This window comes from Suillus subaureus, assembly GCF_016647635.1.
Source record: "Suillus subaureus strain MN1 chromosome Unknown BJ212scaffold_53, whole genome shotgun sequence".
In the NCBI taxonomy this organism is placed as follows: Eukaryota; Fungi; Basidiomycota; class Agaricomycetes; order Boletales; family Suillaceae; genus Suillus; species Suillus subaureus.
Window position 1 is genome coordinate 17701 of NW_024538609.1, and position 20387 is coordinate 38087.

Below are 20387 nucleotides of genomic sequence, written 5' to 3' on the forward strand. Positions count from 1 at the left end.
GGCTTTTTGTTGGCTAGGCCATGGTTGAAATTGAGGCAGTGAGGTGGGTTGTAAATCATTGCATGACCAAGAGCCTAAGGGTATTTTTTATTTTTTTCTGCAAGCATGGACATGAAACTTATGATCTTTTTAGCCCAGAGAGTCATCTTGGCATGATTGAGACAACAATGGTTATCATAGCCACTGGTGCGATCTATGAAACAATGGCCATGGTGAAGCTCACATTGAATGTGGCAGTCAAGCTGTTTGTATGCTTTGAGCTGCATGGAATCCTTGTCAATCACTGGAGGAATATTGTCTTCATGTGTCCTCTTCTTCGCTTTGGTGGTAGTCTGTTTGGCCTTGGAGTAACTGTAAGTAATTTTCAATTGATGCAACATAAATAATCACTTACTGCTGCATTCTTTACCTCTAAAGCAACGACTCATATATGCACATTGGATGCTTTGTGACAAAGTTGATCCATAGTGATACCAAATGCTTCCCCATTGTTTAGGTGAGAAGCTTTGCTGTTATCACCTATGAACTTATACACAAGCTGGACTTCTTCAGGAGCATTGAGGTATGCAAGAATGCAACTTCTGAAGTCATCCCAAGGCATGTCAGTCTCGCCACAAAATCCACACTTCATGTCACCCATAATAACATCAATGTCAAAACTAAAAACTCCAGGGCACAGTTCAGGATTTGGTCACAGTCTTGCTGATACTTGGGACAATGCTGGGGCTTTTGATGATGCCTGGGACAGTTCTGAGGTTGGATCCAATTGCATTGGAGGGTACTCTGGAGCTAGAACTTCTGGTTGCATCCTCACTGGTTGCATTGGAAGATACTGCTGGTATGGAGGCTGGCCAGTGTGAATGAAGTGCAGTGTTACAACCATGTACGCCCCTATTCATTTTCTCTCTCTTACTGTGTATTACATCACAAGCCACATGATGCCACTGCTATACTTATCCTTGACTCATACCTCATATTACATCACAACCACCATTGCCGTCACTAGATGACCTATTCTTGCTATCACTTATGTGTCCTTTATCCCTGACTCATATCCATTCTCATATCTGCCCTAAAGCACTTGTAGTTCACTATAAATAGTTCTCTTGTACACTTTAGTTCTGCACTTTAATCTTACTAGGTTTTACCTGAAACATCCTTCACTTGAGACCTCCAATCTCTTGTTATCTGAACCATACTTTAAGATAGAAGCACTCCTTCTGTCTTAGCTTACACTGAATGCTTGACTTATTGTCTTGCGTAGAATCTTGGCAGAGGTCCTGACTCTTATCAAGTTGTCTGTCGTTAGAACTATCCTAGTTCGTAACATGCAGTGGATAATACTGATGCTGTGGAGGTAGGCAGATAGTGCTACAGTATGTGCAGCATTTGCAGATAATGTTGTATGAAAGGTTGCTGACAATGTGCTGGCAGCTGTGGATAGTGATGAGGATACTGATGTGAGTTGTGAATATTACCTGTGCCAGACCAACTCAGAGGGGTACTTGACATAGTAAGTGAGGATGGGCTTGTGAGGATGGGCTTCAAGTCCATGTATCAAGTGGTTCTTATAGTTTTTTTCACAGTATTATACCATAATATTTACATGTCCATACACCTGCAGCACACTGTCCACTGGGACAAAAAATGGTTGCTATTTTTTAGGAGTTGATCTTGCTGTCAGGTTCCAAGTGCACAGACCATGCTTGATAATATACAGTGGCTCAAAAAACTGTCCACATGTTTTGACATTTTTCACTATCTATGATATTGTGTGAGAAGGAACAAATGCCTCAAGGACATGGTTATACCACATTGTAGTATGGCTTCAGGGCTTTCATTTGAGCCCTACACCGTGGAAAGTCAGTGGAGATATGGTGGAGATACAAGGCTCACAAAATGGTGACTCATGCGGACAGTTTTTTGAGCACATATTAAAACTATATAAATCATCATTTATGACACCATAACAATCATGCCACCATTAAATAAATTATAAAGTGGTGTCATTATGTCATTTTAAAACCATATCTAACTATACAAACCAAAAATTTCCATATGTCATGGTTATATTCACCATGAAAGCTACCCCCCCTGCTCAAAGGGATAATATCCTATTCTGGCCTCTCTGCTTGTCAAATTTCCTCTAGAACTGGAGTATCCAAGTCCACTGTGGCCAAGTTCGTCAGGGGAAGTCACACAGACAAGGAAAACTTCTGTGAAGGGCATCCATCCAAGCTCACCTCTACTGATAGGAGGGCTATTATTCAACATATCACTACAGGAAAGGCTGATAATGCTGTCCAGGTCACCTATTACATCAATTCCACCATCACATTCCCTGTCTCTTCACACACTGTGAGAAACATTCTCAAGACAGCTCATCTCAGGTCAGTAACAAGGAAGAAAAGGCTTTCCTCTCTATCACACATAAAGCAGAGAGGACTAGCACCTCTTTTTCACTATAGCCATCAGAATTAATCTACCAATCTTTATTGTGGTCTTATATGATCATATAACATGCTTCCAGTCCATGTAATCCAATTCTGATGGGCTAAGGCAAAGGTTAGTCATCTCTGTTTATGTGTGATAGAGAGGAAAGCCTTTTCTTCCTTGTTACTGACCTGAGATGAGCTGTCTTGAGAATGTTTCTCACAGTGTGTGAAGAGACAGGGAATGTGATGGTGGAATTGATGTAATAGGTGACCTGGACAGCATTATCAGCCTTTCCTGTAGTGATATGTTGAATAATAGCCCTCCTATCAGTAGAGGTGAGCTTGGATGGATGCCCTTCACAGAAGTTTTCCTTGTCTGTGTGACTTCCCCTGACGAACTTGGCCACAGTGGACTTGGATACTCCAGTTCTAGAGGAAATTTGACAAGCAGAGAGGCCAGAATAGGATATTATCCCTTTGAGCAGGGGGGGTAGCTTTCATGGTGAATATAACCATGACATATGGAAATTTTTGGTTTGTATAGTTAGATATGGTTTTAAAATGACATAATGACACCACTTTATAATTTATTTAATGGTGGCATGATTGTTATGGTGTCATAAATGATGATTTATATAGTTTTAATATGTGCTCAAAAAACTGTCCGCATGAGTCACCATTTTGTGAGCCTTGTATCTCCACCATATCTCCACCTGATTCCCACGGTGTAGGGCTCAAATGAAAGCCCTGAAGCCATACTACAATGTGGTATAACCATGTCCTTGAGGCATTTGTTCCTTCTCACACAATATCATAGATAGTGAAAAATGTCAAAACATGTGGATAGTTTTTTGAGCCACTGTATATATGTGTTGGTATGAATTACCTAATTGCACATCTTCTCCAATCATGTCACAGTCAACAACAACACCCATAACTCCCCCAACAAGAGGCCTTGTCCTCCCCTGTCTCACTTCTCCATCCAAAGCCTCTTTCTCCTATAAGATGACAGTGGACAGTGAAGTCTCCAACAATACACTGAAATTGTGCACCAATTTGTTCAGTTCTAACTACTGGTATTTGGGGTGATCAGGCAGCTACAATCTCCAAATTTACTGTAGCTGGTCAGTAGTCAAGATGTTGATCATTGGCCATTGCTGAATCATTTACACAGGGAAACAGGTCAAGATGACCAGTGCAAGACTACAATCCCAATGTTTGTCTCGCCTGGAGAGTAGCATTTTGGTAACCTGCTACATCCAAGTTGATCCACTTGAGAGTGAGTGTCCTCAACTTTATGGACATGCATTTGCCACAGTCTGGGACTATGGTAAAAATAAAGGTAGTTATCTCAATTTATTGCAAAGCTCACCTTCTAATTTTGTTAAGTTGGCTGGGTGACACAGCTTGTCGTCAATGAAGCAGTCCATCAGCATTACATCACAACCCACCTCTTGCAAGCTCTGAAGTGCCATACCTTATTTACCCATGTTAACATCATTGGTCTTGTCTCATCTCACCCTGCTGCTTGCAATGCTTTGGCAAAATATGCTGGTGAGTTATCACCCTCATTATATTCAGATGTTAATACTAAAATTACAAAGCTGCTAATATCAAGGATGTTGAATTGGACTTCATTCATCAACATGCAAAGGGCATTCTGGCATCTTCCCCCATTAGCTATCTAAAGGCCACTCAACTGAGGGGTTTGCTCTTCCAAGACAGCTGTGACAATGGAGCTATATCATCTGTGTTCACCTGAGTTTTATGTTGACCACACTGAGCCTTTAGCAGTGTTGGAACACTACAAGAAAAAAGGTCTGGAAGGTAGCTCTCCTCTGACATGACTGAAATGAGTCTTTCAAACTCTGTAGCTATATTGAATGGTGCTTGGGTGAGCTTCTCAACAGACGTGAATTTCTTGCTGTTTTTCCTATTGCACCCGTGAGCCCAGTTTGTGACAATAACTAGCATACCCTACATATCTGATCAGAGAGTAGAAGTTGAAATACCACTGTGTATGTAGTGAATAAAATTTGGCCTAGTGTTCTGCAAATGGCTGTAATCTAATGGTTTTTACTTCCCACAGTGTAACCCTGCGCATGTATACTGTTGTTTGAGTTATTCACATAATCTACCCTATCAATTTTGGCCTCGAGTTATCCACCTAGTTATTCACGTGGATAACTTGGTGGATTTCCACGGTACACTATCCAACGCATCCAGGAGTGCCAACCACTCCCCTTCAGCTCCCATAATGTCCTCTCAACCGCGACCACCAAACTTCATTATCTTTGGCGAGATGGGCGTTGGGAAGAGCGCGTTGGTAAATCTCATTGCTGGAGATCAACTTGCCGAGACCTCTTCCGGCGCACAGTTGTGCACACTCGAATCAACAGAGTATCCAGTCACATTTTCAGATCCCCAGCTCAATGTAAATCTTTTTGATACAGTAAGTGGACACAATGATTCCCAGCGTGTCGGTATTCTAATTGAAGAACAATCTAGGCGGGCTTGGACTGGCCCATTCTAAATAATGCGGGGTATTTAGATGTCCTAGTGAAGGCACATGAGCTCATCGTCTCGCTCAAGAACCGGGGAGGTGTACATGGCTTGCTTTTCTGCATCAGGGCTGGCAGAGTGTCGAACACTATGCAACAGAACTACAGATTATTCTACGAGTTCCTGTGCCAGGAACAGGTGCCTCTTGCGCTAGTCGTTACCAATCTTGAGAACGAGGTGGACATGGACGACTGGTGGACGAGGAACAAGGCACATATCGAAAACTCCGGCATTGTCCCCGTCACGCATGTCTGCATCACAACCACCAAGGGCTTTCGAAACGCATATGAAGCAAGATACTTCGAATCCAGGAAGAAGGTGCTTAATATGCTCAGGGAACTTGGAAACCATGATGCGTGCTTGGTAGACGAGAGTCTCTGGTTTGCGCGGATGAGCAAGAAGCTGAGGGAGTTTTTAGTTCCGACCAGGGGGTCGGGGAGGAGTCGTTAGAAGATGTTGCAGGTGCTCACGAAGCGTTGCAAGCTGAGTAAGGAGGATGCGGTGTATCTTCTTCAAAGGATTGAAGCGGATGAGGAGAACTGGTAATTTGCCTAATTCACAGAATGTCACTGATATTGGTTATTGAGTACTACCCAGTACGAGGCTCTGGTAGTACTGATCACTCCACTCGTACATGTGAATGCCTACTAACTCCTGAGTTCAACATTAGAAATTTTCCGACGCACGTTCATACCCTCCTGAACTGCCTCGTTTCCTAGTCTTGACATTCTAGTCTGTTCTAGGCACACCTTAGACTACTCTTCCCCAGCTAGAACCCAAACCATTGCACTGTGGATAAGCTAGTAGTAGAATCGATCGATTCAAGTGGCGCTGATTGTTACAGTTCGCAGAAACTTCCGGGTTGGTTGATTTTCCACAAGATTTGACTGTGGCTGAGTAAGTAACAGGTCAGAACCAGTAGTGGGTCGCCTGGCGTTTTCTCGCCAATTACAATAGTGATCGACTTCCTGTTTTTGCCATTGCATCGAACATATAGTTAAAAGGTCATTTTCGAAAAAATTGAGATGAACAGTCGAGAACTACTCATACCCATGCCCTTTGCGTCTATACCCGTGCTTCTTGTGCCTACACCACTCACACCGCCAAACGACGCTGCAGGTAAAGTCTGCAACAACAGACTGCCTAGGACTACACGAGCTGCGTATGTGACGTGCGTAGTGATGATGACTTGGAGAACTGCTAGAGAAAGGTCGAAAGGTGTGTAGTGTGCGCTGCGTGGAGAGTTAGCGTAGGTTACATCATCGAGTAAGATTATTTGAAGGAGACTTGCGAGTGAGGAGAAAGGTCATGGCGTGAATGAATGGAGTCAAGTGACAAAAACCCTCGAAGAACAGGTACTCACACATTCAAAACCATCTCACCCCCAGAATCGCCACGCAAAACAGAATCGGAGGAAGAGCGTATGGGCTCTTCAGTATTCTCTCCCATTGTGCTTTCCTGGAACTGAGACCGATGGGTGGAATCGGGAGCGCTGGAATAGAGAGAGCGGGGATGGGAGGTGAATGTGTTTTTTGTTACTGATGAGAGGTGTTAGTTGAGGTTTGAGGAGGAAGTAAGGGAGATGGAAGGGAAAGAGGGAAGGGTGCGTATCAGAATGAGTACGCAATCAGTGTTCAGAGTCAACAGCATGATATGTTATGAACATCATTGCGCACCCAACCACAAGGACAAATAAACCGAATGAACAGTGAGCGAAATAAGGCTGCAGACGAACTGAAACGAAACAAGAACCACATACAAAGTGGAACGAACGAAAACACACCTCTAACCAACACATCATGGTACTCGAACACAATGGAAGTAGCAAGGAGCGAGAGGACGATGGTAATGAGACCGAGCTCGGGGTATCGCATTTTGTATATGACGTCGTTGGCGTAGACACCCCGCACAAGAAGCAGATCAATGGAAAACCAAAATCAAATCAAAACCCCACAAAAAACACGAAATCTACCAGCATCACCAAACCAAACGAAGAAACCAAAACTAACGCACCCCAATATCCTCGGTCTCTGATCCCATCCCCCAATGATGATGCTGCCCACAATTCTCCATCTCACCTGCGCCGTGCAGACCAAAGACCCCTAACCGCGTTCAAAGCTAACGTTGATGCAGCGGTGGGAGGAGAGAGATCAGAGGAAGGGCGCCCATGCCCATGTCCGTGTCCTGGTGAAGACAAACGTGTCGTCTACGTCTTCCTTACTGGACTTTTGGCGACGCATACCTGCACTGCTAAAGTAATTATGATTCTAAAGAGAGTGGAATGGAAAAGGAGCGGCTTGATGGTTGTCGTTTAATTTTACGTCCTGGGTCACCTGCTTATTTGGACTTGCAAGTGACATCCTTTACATCAACCACCATCCGACGTCAACGATAAAATTTAATGCCAGCATCGATGAACAAAATCATCTAATATCAGTTCCGCAAAGTACTAGAGTGCGACCACCACGGTACGACGCTCAAAGACCCTCTTTTCCCACTCAGAAGTAATAACCACGACGTGATTCAGCGTCATGCTGGCGCTACGTCCATTACAAGCATGTCGCTGGGTGATGTGATCCTGATACCTTGGTCGAGGATAAATCAAAGGCATTCAAAGTGAGCATCCCCGCCCATCATAATATAACGCGTTACATCTCTCGCGCTGATTTTGCAGGAGCGTTGTTTTTATAAGTGGCGCTCTTCCTCATAGCTCATGATGTATTGTCATCATATAAATTCACCGTTGGACGCGCGATACGCCTTCTCCGTGTCAACTTCTCGCACTGATTCCAACTCGAACAAACTGATGGGCCTGAACAATTATATGAGAATGTCCTCCACGGTTCTCCGTATTTGATATGTCTTCCCTGGTGCGTTCAACGCGCGCCCATGTGAGTCGGGAAAGTTTATGCATACTTATAGTACTGACTCGAATCGTCTATATAGCTGATGACTCGGTGCGACATCAACATTTTCCACTCTCGTAACGGCACCCACCCAATGAATAGGCCCTAGGCCTTCTTGCCCTCCGTAGTAAGGTTAAAACCCTTGATACCTGTGCCCATCCCACCGCCCTACACGCTCCTTCTAAATGACTCACACGACCGAAGTCCATCTTCAATACTTATCCCCCTAATTGCCAGCAAAGCCCTTGATCGAGTAGCCGCAATCCACATCCACGCTTATGCTTTCTTGCTTACCTTCACTTTCATTTCCATCACGTATCAGCTCAGTCGAACCTGAATAAACCGGATTGGCTCAGTTTCGCAGCTGTCTCTAGCGGTCTGTATTGTAAGCTCAAAACAAACCGTATCCTATCTTGCAGTATGCTAAAAGTAGCAAGTCTGCAGCTGCAGGACCAGCATCTATCATCACGGCCAGCCATCGACAACATGAGTTCAGCATCGAGGCGTTGGGCCCATTCCCTACATTTTGAAGTTGGTCGGTGAAACTTGGCAGCTCGCTTTGACCTCGCTTGCCACGTACGCCAGCACTTCCGAACCTCTGAATCTTGACATCGTTGACTACAATGCCAAGGTTATTGTCCTCAACAACTTCAACCATTTCCTGATAACCAATGATATTCAGGCAAGGACATCTTTGTTCTGGAAGACGATGGAATAGTTTTTATCTGTGGTATGATGTAATTTCTGACAGAACGATTCCGTTACTACGCAATCTGGGGGCAAATTTGCGCTATCGTGGAAGTCATGGGTCGCCAGGACCGGGACATCTACACGCCAAAGGAAGCATGGATGACTGTGGAAGCGGTCAGCCGTTACTCTGTGCACGGAGCGCGCAAGAGTATCGATGACAAACAACCGCTCTGGGGCTGCGGTGCATGGCTTATTCTTATTTTTGTCGTGGTGGGGAGTTGGATATATAGACTATGGGGGTGTACAGCCGGTGTTTTGGATTGATTTGAAGTTAAACAGACATATGTGGGTACAGGGGGAGCTCATCATGTCAGCTTAGCTTCTTCGTTCTATATTCTCTTCTCTTTCCTTGCACAACGCAATAAGCTTACCGGGTGACCCATCTCCCAATGACGTGTCTTCTTCATAGCCACCACACCTGGTGTCCTGCGTCGCACACGACAATCTTGCGTTGGCCAGCTGCATTTTAGCTTGGCCTCAAACCCACTATACTTTGGCTAGTGGAGCCTTGAAGGATAATACATACAGTATTCGCTGAAGCAGCGCAGACTCAGATATCGCCGAGGAGCCGATTCCTCAACCAAGCACATGGCTCAAATTCCTCGATGCTGTACCGCGCGGGCGTTGTTATGGGCTTTCCGCTTGAGTTCCACTGCGCCCAGAGAAAATGGCAACGAAGATCAGCAAGATGAGGATAAGGGCGAAGAGGGCGAAATCAGTCTCCCCTTTGTTTCTTTTCGTCACTACTAACTATGAACAACACCAACACGCGCAAATGGACCTTGACCAAGACGCACAGTCCCCACCCCCATCCTCCTCTCCTATTTACATCACACCCCGAGCCAAACTATGTCTTACACCCACAAGAGCCCCCGACCTCTAGGCTCATTTATGATGCCACAAGTATTACACCCACAACCGGGTGTTGACATTGGCCTGGGATCCAAGAGTGTTGAGCCGAAGTGACGCATTGAGGGTTTGGAATGCGGGATGTGGAGTGAGTGATGACAAGGAAAAAGTAGTGGTGGGATTCTGGAGCCCGCGGGTGAGTGAGGAGAGGAGTATAAGTGTCGTCGACATGGACAGAATGACACCATGTTCCCTCTGTAGAGTTGTGTATCCTTGCCCATACTAGACGTCAGATTTCTGGCAAGTATTGATACGTGACCATTAAGTGACGTGATCTCAACCTCCACCCCAAACCCCCTCACTCTATCACTGATAAATGCCCCCTTAATCCTCTCACATTCACCGCGTAAACTTCAATACCTCATCGCACAACGAATGTGGGACATGTAGTGAAAGCGTTATTATCAATTGCAGTTCTGGTCCTCTTGGCGCGTCGGGGAAAGGGGACGGGGGACAGGGTGAGAGAGCAGATCGTGGTGCAAATGGGAACGTCGACGAGAAGGCGGACCCTGGCACAGACCGTAGCCCAGAAGACCTCATCTCCCTCAGTCCAGGCAGACACACCTACCACACATACGGAGCAGGAAGACTCGTGACATGTCCGTGTCGCTCGATTTCGCGGATGACGTGCCAGAAGGATTCTAGGGTGTTTGTGCCTTTTGCGCATATACCCGTGCCTTTTGTGCCTATGCCACCCACGCCGCCGAACGACGATGTAGGTGCAGTCTGCAACAACACACCGCCTAGGACTATACACGCTACGTATGCAATGTGTGTGGTGATGATGACTTGGAGAGTTGCTAGGGAAGGTCAAATGGTAGGTGGTGTGCGCTGCGTGGAGAGTTAGCATAGGTTATATCATCGAGTAAGATTATTTGGAGGTAGGTCGTTGCGCAGCAAGGAGTTTTGCTAGTGAGGAGAGTACTCACACATTTCAAACCATCTCACCCCACGAAATTGCCACACAAAACAGAATCGGAGGAAGAGCGTATGGGTTGCTCAGTATTCTCTCCCATGGCGCTTGCGCTTGTCCTCCTCCTGGGGCCGAGAACGATGAATACGGTCAGGATAGAGGGCCGAGATGGGAGCCGAATGTGTTTGTTCGTCACTGGTAGGAGGTGTTAGTTGAAGTTTAAGGAAGGAATAAGGGAGCGGGAAGAGGGAAAGGGAAAAGTGCGCGTCAGAATGAGTATGCAATCAGTGTTCAGAAAGACAACCTACTATGAACATCATTGCGCACCCGACCAGAAGGACAAATAAACAGAATGAATAGTGAACGAAATGGAGCTAACAAAACTCGGACAAAACTCGAACCACATCGAAAGGAGAAACGAATGAAAGCACGCACCTCTAACCAACACATCGTGGTGCTCGAACACAATGGAAGTAGCAAGGAGCGAGAAGAAGACGATGATAACGAGACTGATGGGGTATCGCAGTCTGACATCGTTCACGTAGATCCCCAGCACAAGAACCAGATCAAGAATCAGAACAATAGAAGACCAAAATCAAAATCAAAACCCCAAAAAGAAACATGAAATCCATCAGCTTCATCAAACCAAACCGGAAAAGAGAAGACGTACCCCAGGCCTCTCATCCCCCCAATGAGGGTAATTGGCTGCCAGTGGGCTGAGGGTTATAATTTGGGCCCCGTGCTACTAGTAGTAAAGGGTGGGCATGAACATGTGGGAAACATGAGGTCACCACGCCCAGGTGGTACCCGGGGGTATACTCTATTTATGTGCACACTTAAGACTCACCACAAACCGCCCAAACCACCCTTGCTATCCATTGCAAACTTCGAACGTGAAATACCTTAGGCTTCGAAACTTCGACTACGAACCGTATCAACTGTACCCGATCCACATTTCTTTGACCGCAGGCTGATAGAAGAAAGTATGGAGAACCGCGATCCGGGGTATGGTTGCATTGTGATTGGTGCCGAAGTATCTGCAGCTTTACTCAACTTACCGTGTAGGGTGGAAAACGATTTAACACCCTTTATCACTCGAACAACTCAGGACCACGTTAGTGGAGGTGCATTTGGCGATGTCTGGAAATGCAATTACATTGTAGACAGTGGTAATTCAACCTTCGTCAGTGCATGTTTTAGATGCCTTTGCCATCATCAGAGAATTCGTGAGTGTACCCAGGGTGCTTTACGTCGATTGCGGTGGTTTTCCGACGTTATACATGGCTTTATATGACTTTATATTCCAATATAGAGAAAATCTTTCCTATATATGATCATATATCGGCATATATGATAATATCTTCGGTTCACGAGTCCTCTGATGATGCGCTGGCTTACGCTGATCGATCGGTACGTAAGGTTGCGGTCAAGTCATTCAGATTTCCAGAGCATTATGATTTGGAGCGAATCAACAGGGTAAGTGACGCGCGCCGGGAGAACCGGATGAGTATATCAACTCAATGCTCCTTTGGATTATCCAGAAAATCAGCCGAGAAATTGGCATTTTGAAGATTCTACGCCATGACAACATTGTACCGTTGTTGGGTACAGCGACAGGATTTGGACGGATGCGAAAGTCGCGCTGCTTGGTGACTCCGTGGATCCCAAACGGCACGTTGAATGCTTACCTAGCATCTAACCACAATGATCTCACAGGGCTGGACCGTTCACGTATGGTGAGCAGAATTCTTACCACACCTTTCACCTCTCAAGACTCACTCGAAGCTGCAAGGTAAAGGATGTCAGCGCTGGACTGTGCTATTATTAGTTTCAGATATTTTCTAAAGACATTTGGAACCGAGCAGTGACCTACCTTTGGTGCAGTGCACTCGGTACGCGTCCTGCACGGGGATATAACAGGGGTGAACCCGGAGCTGCTCAGGCATATTTGACAACTGATTTCGAAGCTGCAGGCGAATATACTAATTGACGAGGGAAGCCGTGCAAGGTTGATTGATTTTGGTCTTTCCACCATTGTCCGACCCCTTCTCGGCTAGTCGCAACTGGCTGCGACGTCTATACACCCAGGTGCAATCCGCTATGCAGCACCAGAGCTCGTTCTACCAGAAGATATCCATGGCCTGCCTCTGGATAAAACTGATGTATACTCTTTTGGTTGTGTAATGCTTCAAGTGAGTCGGTAGTTTGGTCACGAAATGTTTGCCCGAGGACTCATTATACAGATTCTCTCTGGTCGGCACCCTTGGTCTGAGATCATCTCTGAAAGGCCGGAATTGCATATCGTTGTTATGATATCCCGAGGTCACGGACCGCAGCGTCCCAACAGCCATCCTGCAATAATAGACCCAGATTGGGACATTATACAAAGGTGTCTGTTACGCAAGCCCGAACTTCGACCTTTAGCAGATGAAGTACTCGACTTAGGTAAGTTCACCGTACTCTTTTACGATGCATCCAAGAGTGCCAACCACTCCCCGCTAGTTTGCGCACGTACGAAGACACGAAACTTCATCATGTTCGGCGAGGCGGGCGTAGGGAAAAGCGCATTGGTAAATCTCATTGCTGGGGAAGATCTTGCCGAGACCTCTGCCAGCGCACAGATATGTACACTCAAATCAACTGAGTATCCGGTCACAGTTTCGGATTCCCTGTTTCATGTAAATCTGTTTGATACAGTAAGTAGACGCAATGATTCTCAGCGTATCAGTATTCTAATTCAAAGACAATCCAGATGGGCTTGGACTCCCCCACAATGAATAACGCGGGGTATCTAGATGCCCTAGTAAAGGCACACAAGCTCATCGTCTCGCTCAAGAACCGAGGAGGTATACATGGCTTGCTTTTCTGCATCAAGGCTAGCAGAGTGTCGAACACTGTGCAGCAGAACTACAGATTATTCTACGAGTTCCTGTGCCAGGAACAGGTGCCTCTTGCGCTAGTGATTACCAATCTCGAGAACGAGGAGAACATGGAGGACTGGTGGACGATGAACAAGGCACATATCGAAAATGCCAGGATTGTTCCCGTTACTCATGTCTGCATCACGACCATTAGGGGCTACCAAAACGCATACGAAGCCAGATACATCGAATCTAGGAAGAAGGTGCTAAATATGCTTAAGGAACTTGGAAGTTGTGACGCGTGCTCGGTAGACGAGAGTGTCTGGTTTGCGCGGATGAGCAAGAAGCTGGGGGAGTTTTTGGTTCCGACCAAGGAGTTGGGGAAGAATCGTCAGAAGATGTTGCAATGCTCACGAAGCGTTGCAAGCTGCGTAAGGAGGATGCGGTGCATCTTCTTCAAAGGATCGAAATGGATGAGGAGGACTGGTAATCTGCCTAATCTACTAGAATGTCACCTGATATTGGCTATTGAGTACTACCCAGTACGAGGCTCTGCAGCTGGTAGTGTTGACCACTCCACTCGTACATGTAAACGCCTACTAACTCCTGAGTTCAATATTAGAAAATTTCCGATGCACGTTCATACCCTCCTGAACTGCCTCGTTTCCTGGTCTTGACATTCTAGTCTCTTCTAGGCACACCTTAGACTACTCTTCCTCAGCTAGAACCCAAACCATTGCACTGTGGATAAGCTAGTAGTAGAATCGATCGATTCAAGTGGCGCTGATTGTTACAGTTCGCAGAAACTTCCGGGTTGGTTGACTTTCCGCAAGATTTTACTGTGGCTGGGTAAGTAACAGGTCAGAACCAGTAGTGGGTCGCCTGGCGTTTTTCTCGCCAACCACAATAGTTATCGACTTCCTGTTTTTGCCATTGCATAGAACATATAGTCAAAAGGCCATTTTCGAAAAAATTGAGATGAACAGTTGAGAACTACTCATACCCATGCACTTTGCGTCTATACCCGTGCTTCTTGTACCTACACCACTCACCGCCAAACGACGCTGCAGGTGAAGTTTGCAACAACAGACCGTCTAGGACTACACGAGCTGCGCATGTGATGTGCGTGGTGATGACGACTTGGAGAACTGCTGGAGCAAGGTCGAAAGGTGTGTAGTATGCGCTGCGTGGAGAGTCGGCGTAGGTTGTGCCATCGAGTAAGATTATTTGAAGGCAGGTCGTTATGCAGGAAGAAATCTTGCGAGTGAGGAGAAAGGTCATGGCTAGAATGAATGAAGTCGGGCAACGAAAGCCCTCGAAGAACGAGTACTCACACATTCAAAACCATCTCACCCACCAGAATCGCCACACAAAACAGAGCCGGAGGACAAGCGTATGGATTCCTCAGTATTCTCTCCCATGGCGTTTGTGCTTGTGCTTTCCTGGAACTGAGACCGATGGATGGAATCGGGAGCACTGGCAGAGAGAAAGCGGGGATGGGAGGTGAATGTGTTTGTTCGTTACTGATGAGAGGTATTAGTTAAGGTTTAAGGAGGAAGGAAGGGGATGGAAGAGAAAGAGGGAAGGGTGCGCGTCAGAATGAGTATGCAATCAGTGTTCAGAACCAGGAAGCTACTATGCTATGAGCATCATTGCGCACCCAACCAGAAGGACAAATAAACCGAACGAACGGCGAACGAAACGGGGCTGCAGACGAACGAAAACGAAACAAGAGCCACATGAAAAGAGTGACGAACGAAAACATACCTCTAACCAACACATCGTAGTGCTCGAATATAATGGAAGTAGCGAGGAGGGAGAGGTGGACGGTGCTAACGAGACCGAGGGGGTATCACAGTCTGATGTCGTTGGCCAAGATCCCTCATACAAAAAGCAGATCAAGAAGCAGAACAATGGAAGACCGAAACTAAAATCAGCCCTCAAAAAAGAATTAACACGAAATCCATCAGCTCCACCAACAAGAAGACACATCTCACCTGCGCTGCGCAGACCCAGGCCTCGCGTGATGCCCCCAGTTGCATTCAGTGATGCGTTCAAAACTAACGTTGATGCACGCAGCGGAGGGAGAGATCAGAAGAAGGGCGCCCGTGCCTGACGTGCCCGTGTCATCTATGTCTTCCTTGCTGGACTTTCGGCGTTATATACTTGCACTGCTAAAGTAATTATGATTCTAGAGAGAGTGGAATGGAGAAGGAGCGGCTTGATGGTTGTTGTTTAATTTTACGTGCTGAGTGCTTATTTGGACTTGCGCATCTTTTACATCAACCCTAGCTGCGACATTGAATGTGAGGGAGTCGTCGATAGAATTCCCGTTATCGTAAGGGAGTGGGTTATGTAGCTCGGTTTTTGCCCCCTTTTTCGCCTCAGATAGTCAGCCCATCTACCATGTGCACCATGACCTCGTTTACCCTCTTCCTCACATTTTGTACATAGTAAGGCCCAAAACCTTCAGCATCATACTCGCAGAATTTCCTCGACGAGTCAGCGACTTGACGAGCAACACACTGAATGATACTGATGCGATTATCAATAACTGACTTTTTGGGAAGGTTGATTTGGATTGTCCAGTTACCCTCGATTCCACTGGTACCTTTATTCAAGTTGGTCAAGGAGAAATCAAAGTCGTTGAAGTCCCTCCGTCCACGGCATCCTTGCTCATATAGCGCGCCGGAAGAGGAGTACAGTATCTGTGAAGACGTACACATTCGACGGCGCTAGAGTATCTTCATCTTTGAGCCCGCTCAAGGATCCAGTGGTACTTAGAGGCGAGGGCATCCAGATCAGGTGCTATCATATTTGAAACGTCGCGGCTGTGGCACTGTGCGTAAGCGTGACTACTATACTTGCGGCGTGGTTTTGACATAAATCCGAGAAACGCGTGGTATCGATAGGTGCGGGACCAGGTCGTGATGGCGCTCTTTGTGCGTTTTGCGCGTTTTGATTTTGGACTGTGGCGGGTATAGAGGTAAATAGAATGGCCTGTCAGTGATGATGCATGTAAGGTTCAGTGTGTATCTGATCCTGCATTTGAAATTTGAAGCCTGGTATTCTACTCATTATTGTTATCATTCCAGAGATTTCTGCTGTGGTTTATCGCGACAGTCGTGTATCTTAATTAGTCATCACAGTGCAGACTGCCTCCCCGTATCAGACTTGCTCTTGAAACATGATGCGCGCCGACCCGAAATGTCGCCCTAAACTTTGTGCAGGAGGAGACTAGTCCAGTGGAAGTGCGCCCTGCGGCTGCTACCGACGTTATCGGGTAGACCGAATAAGTAGGAGGAAATGCTCTTTCTTTACTAACATACCTAGATACGGCGAGCTACACTTTGCCGCCATGACGCACCAAGCCCCACCTGACGGATTGGTAATTTCGTATCATGACCCAGTTCGTGTCTATATAACGTGCATATGAAACTGACGAAGATGCACACACCTCCCAATTTTCGCCATGGCTTCGAGAGGTATTCCAGTGGATACCGGCGCTTTAATGACAGCAGTGCTGGAAGGCATTTTATATGGTGAGTATCGTAAATCATCAGGTTTAGTCGTCCCATGTCCGTCAATTCACCTCCCCAGGCTTTTCATTGCTCATGTTTATGGGCACCGTGTGGTCTTTGACCTACAGACAGCACGTTCAGAACATCAATCGCCCAATCGCCGTAGTGGCCATCCTGCTGTTGTTACTGAGTACTGCAGTGAGCCCTTCTTACTTCTTATGTCTGTGGTACGGCATTTGCTGACATTCACCAAGCACATTGTCATGAGCATCATTCGTGTGGAAGATGGACTTGTGAAGTATTGTGACACGTACCCAGGCGGGCCAGTGGCATTCTTCGCAGACGTTTCGCAAGAAACGTATGTAATCAAGCACCCATTATACGTCTTGCAAACTCTACTTGCTGATGGGGTGGTGGTAGGTTCATATTTTCACACCTCTACGACCATCTGAGCTCATAGAAGTGCCTTGCTTGATAAAAGATTTATCGCTGCCATGTTGTTTGCCAATCCGTCCGGGTTATCATCCTACCAAGCATGCTGTGGTGTAGCGTCGCAAGTAAAGCCGCAATGATACCCAGCTCGAAGAAGTTGTGTGATCTGATGATGCCTCGCAGTCACCGGCATCCATGCGGTCTACAGTGTTTCGCAATCCGGGTCTACTACTAGCATCTTCACCCAAGAACTTGCGACGTGGGTCATGGCGTTCTTTGTCTCGACAATTGCAACTAATGTGTTGAGTTCAGGTAAGCTTGTTTCCGCAAACACAATGTGGAGACTCTGAATGTATTCAGGATTACTGGCATATCGAATATGGGCGATTGAACGCAATGTCGCTACAATTCGCGCTAGTACGAAAGGCACTATGATGCCAATAGTGCGCGTGCTCGTGGACGCAGCCGTTTTGTACTCCGTAGCACTTTTCATCACACTAATCTGTTTCCTCTGCTCAAACAATGGAGAGTATGTTATGGTAGACATGGTAATCCCTCTTTTGACACCTGTTATTGAAGCATACTGAATTGTCATCAACTAGGTTATGCCGATCATTTCGATTGCCTTCTACATGGTGCTTATTCGCATTGCCATCAACAGAAATCGAAATCGCAGATGCCTCTCAACTGTAGGGACGATCGCCGAGACGGAACAAGGCGATTTGCAAGAGTATCCTATGAAGCCTCTGCAGGTCCATATATCACGATTTACGCGCAGTGACAGTACTTCGGCATACGAAATGGGCAATGAACGTCAGCCCTCAGGGAGAAGGTCACCTCCTTGGGCATCGGAAAAGTAGAGGCCAACACTAGGGCCACATGCGAGGTGAATGACTAGAGCCTTTTAAGTGGAATATCCCAGTCCCATCCCCCTTGCCGACGGTGACACCACAAGCTGAAACTTCTCCAAATCCTGATAATGAAGACTCAAGGCTGGAAAAAGAACTCATGTTTTCAATACCATCTCGCCCCTCAAAATCGCCATGCAAGACAGAAACGGAGGAAGAGTATTGGGGTTCCCTCTCCCGTGGCTCTCAGTGTCCACTTGATGGGAGTGACTTAGGTCGGACTGGGGAGGGAGTAGAAGGAATTGGTGGTTTCGGAGGAAGAGGGAAGACACCAGGCCATATGTACCAATTGTATCTTCTTGGAGCGGGCATTCACAGTGCAAATAGGGAACGTGATAGCTATCCTAAATTTTAGTTTAGTCAAGATATCGGGGACAAGTAGAAACAGCTTACACACAAGCTCAAGGACTGAGGTCGTAGGAGGTAGTGGGTCGCATTGCTTGAAAATAATTGGTATCGGTATGGGTATTCCAGAGTCCATAGTGTACCCATCGCATCACCTACTGAATAACATATCGTTCTATGAACTCAATGGCAGGACTCGGTTCTGGCATGCGAGATCGGCCATCTTCTTCATGAACGAAGCTTGCTCGTGAATCTAGATTCGCCCATCAGTACTTAGTCCTCGCAATTGTCAGAAGCTACTCACAGCACCAAACAAACCACCCTGTCGTGTGCGCACTCGTTCAACCTGTCCTCGATTGAGAATGCAGGAAAATGTACCTGCGATAAAATTAAGGGACATACAGTCGTTGTTCAAGTGCTTTCACAGAACGGTATGTACACGCACAGCAGCATTTTGAACGATCTGGCCTGCAGGACCGCTTGCCCATGATCATCTTACAAAAAGATGGATGTCACCAAGCTGAGCTGAGGGCCATTGTGTGTCAGAGTATTAATGAGGATGAGATTGGTCACTGCGCATACTTGCTCAGACTACCAATCCTGAAAACATCATCGTCTACTTGCACATACCGTACTACGTAGCAGTGCCGACCCGTCGACGGTCCGAATGTCGGAATTTAAAATTGAAAAATCTAACCAAGACATCATGCTCCTCGAATAACAGAAGTCGCGGGGAGCGAGAGGACGATGATGATGGGGCTGGGTGGGTAACGGAGTCTGCGGTACGATCATCGTTGTTTAAATTGGCGTAAGAAGTGAGAGGCAGATCCATGGATCAAAAAGTTGCTGTTTGTGCGTTCCATCGGATGAGTCATAATAGCAGCCGGTCAAGTGCACCGTGCTCACAGTGCTCACCAGACTTAGTACTGCAGTGGTTCGGGAGAACTCTGCCTCATAATGGATTGACCTGGTGTGCCACCCTTCCTCAGTTCTATCATGCCCTCAGCGCCGTCAGGCCTGAGTCAAGAAAGTCACTTGTGAGCAAGTGCTCGACGAAACATGGTGCTGCAGGTCAAAAGACACAAATTGGATGTGTTATTGCCAGGAAGAGCGCCGTGCACAGTGGCGGATATCGCCCATTAACATGTTGAAGATAGAGGTAAGCTCAATTCCGGCGTGGCAGTGCTCGTGCTCGTGATCAACGGCGTAGGGCTGCCGTTTGACACAGCTTGTGAGATAGACCTCTCCTCATACTTACTACTGAATCTATAAACCTTCAACTAGCAGTTTGCGATGAACGAAGACGTATTCAATTCTAGAAGGAGATATTCGAGGCTACAACCTCTTCCAGAAGCCGTCAGCGATGCAACCGCAGTTGGTGACTTAACCTCGGTAAGGGATTCATCTTCGAAATTGAAGCTTGATGCGCGCTTGTTGACTGCTGAGACACAATCTTTCAGGTGACATCCCGTAGCAACACTCGCCAATTGCTACAGAAGGTCAAGAAAGGTGTAACTAGAAAACTTTCTGTAAGTCGATGAGTTAAGTTGTAGTGGAATCAATCAGGCGCTGAAATTGTACAAAAGATCTTCAAACTTTCCCGCAACGACTCTGCGGCTGCTCAAGACGTCAAACCTGAAGGTGTATCATTATCTCCTCATATCGAGGTAGGTGCTGAAACTCGCGCTTCAATCTCTGCACTGTCTCTGAGTTATGGTGGTCGCATAGATTCAGGATGCGCATTCTGGTGTGGAAGAAGATGCTGGTCCCCAACTGATAGTCTCACAGGTTCAACATACCCCCTCTGGTGTTGACAAAGCTGCTGGTCCCCAACCAGTAGTGGCG

General features: G+C 46.5%; 10 protein-coding genes across 10 annotated transcripts; 6 read left to right on the forward strand and 4 right to left on the reverse strand.

Annotated features, from left to right (window-relative positions):
* Positions 1-3608: 3608 nt before the first annotated feature.
* Positions 3609-4249, forward strand: BJ212DRAFT_1248843 (uncharacterized protein; the record flags this gene model as incomplete). Its single annotated transcript, XM_041329691.1, is given in 4 exon segments — positions 3609-3777; positions 3825-3989; positions 4040-4185; positions 4199-4249. Coding segments are annotated over 4 exon segments (531 nt in total), but the record flags the coding sequence as incomplete, so codon positions are not given.
* A 443-nt stretch (positions 4250-4692) lies between these two features.
* Positions 4693-5447, forward strand: BJ212DRAFT_1283646 (uncharacterized protein; the record flags this gene model as incomplete). Its single annotated transcript, XM_041331773.1, has 2 exons — positions 4693-4887; positions 4944-5447. The coding sequence occupies 2 exons, from the start codon at positions 4693-4695 to the stop codon at positions 5445-5447; spliced, it is 699 nt and encodes a 232-aa protein (XP_041187218.1).
* A 396-nt stretch (positions 5448-5843) lies between these two features.
* Positions 5844-6282, reverse strand: BJ212DRAFT_1391757 (uncharacterized protein; the record flags this gene model as incomplete). Its single annotated transcript, XM_041337038.1, has 2 exons — positions 5844-6083; positions 6107-6282. Coding segments are annotated over 2 exons (222 nt in total), but the record flags the coding sequence as incomplete, so codon positions are not given.
* A 514-nt stretch (positions 6283-6796) lies between these two features.
* Positions 6797-7312, forward strand: BJ212DRAFT_1486358 (uncharacterized protein; the record flags this gene model as incomplete). Its single annotated transcript, XM_041341111.1, has 1 exon — positions 6797-7312. One exon carries the CDS (start codon positions 6797-6799, stop codon positions 7310-7312), a length of 516 nt encoding a protein of 171 aa, XP_041187220.1.
* Positions 7313-10497: 3185 nt separating this feature from the next.
* On the reverse strand, positions 10498-11323 carry BJ212DRAFT_1391768 (uncharacterized protein). Its single transcript, XM_041337039.1, has 3 exons — positions 11146-11323; positions 10911-11002; positions 10498-10670 (listed from the first exon to the last, which is right to left on the reverse strand). The coding sequence occupies exons 1-3, from the start codon at positions 11157-11159 to the stop codon at positions 10507-10509; spliced, it is 270 nt and encodes an 89-aa protein (XP_041187221.1). The 5' UTR covers positions 11160-11323; the 3' UTR covers positions 10498-10506.
* On the forward strand, positions 11296-12554 carry BJ212DRAFT_866122 (kinase-like domain-containing protein). The gene is made up of 7 exons (XM_041344229.1): positions 11296-11480; positions 11541-11658; positions 11895-11951; positions 12017-12211; positions 12268-12276; positions 12341-12367; positions 12475-12554. Exons 1-6 carry the CDS (start codon positions 11461-11463, stop codon positions 12341-12343), a joined length of 402 nt encoding a protein of 133 aa, XP_041187222.1. The 5' UTR covers positions 11296-11460; the 3' UTR covers positions 12344-12367; positions 12475-12554.
* BJ212DRAFT_1391781 (uncharacterized protein) lies at positions 12474-14033 on the forward strand. The gene is given in 4 exon segments (XM_041337040.1): positions 12474-12911; positions 12978-13171; positions 13228-13736; positions 13756-14033. The coding sequence occupies 4 exon segments, from the start codon at positions 12692-12694 to the stop codon at positions 13769-13771; spliced, it is 939 nt and encodes a 312-aa protein (XP_041187223.1). The 5' UTR covers positions 12474-12691; the 3' UTR covers positions 13772-14033.
* A 101-nt stretch (positions 14034-14134) lies between these two features.
* Positions 14135-14618, reverse strand: BJ212DRAFT_1391784 (uncharacterized protein; the record flags this gene model as incomplete). The annotated part of the gene is made up of 1 exon (XM_041337041.1): positions 14135-14618. A coding segment is annotated over one exon (289 nt), but the record flags the coding sequence as incomplete, so codon positions are not given.
* A 1904-nt stretch (positions 14619-16522) lies between these two features.
* BJ212DRAFT_866514 (uncharacterized protein) lies at positions 16523-18279 on the forward strand. The gene is made up of 7 exons (XM_041344231.1): positions 16523-16878; positions 16937-17055; positions 17112-17273; positions 17339-17414; positions 17473-17601; positions 17650-17837; positions 17892-18279. Exons 1-7 carry the CDS (start codon positions 16809-16811, stop codon positions 18147-18149), a joined length of 1002 nt encoding a protein of 333 aa, XP_041187225.1. The 5' UTR covers positions 16523-16808; the 3' UTR covers positions 18150-18279.
* BJ212DRAFT_866360 (uncharacterized protein) lies at positions 18091-18865 on the reverse strand. Its single transcript, XM_041344230.1, has 4 exons — positions 18847-18865; positions 18702-18795; positions 18591-18636; positions 18091-18541 (listed from the first exon to the last, which is right to left on the reverse strand). Exons 2-4 carry the CDS (start codon positions 18749-18751, stop codon positions 18296-18298), a joined length of 342 nt encoding a protein of 113 aa, XP_041187226.1. The 5' UTR covers positions 18752-18795; positions 18847-18865; the 3' UTR covers positions 18091-18295.
* Between the last annotated feature and the right edge of the window lie 1522 nt (positions 18866-20387).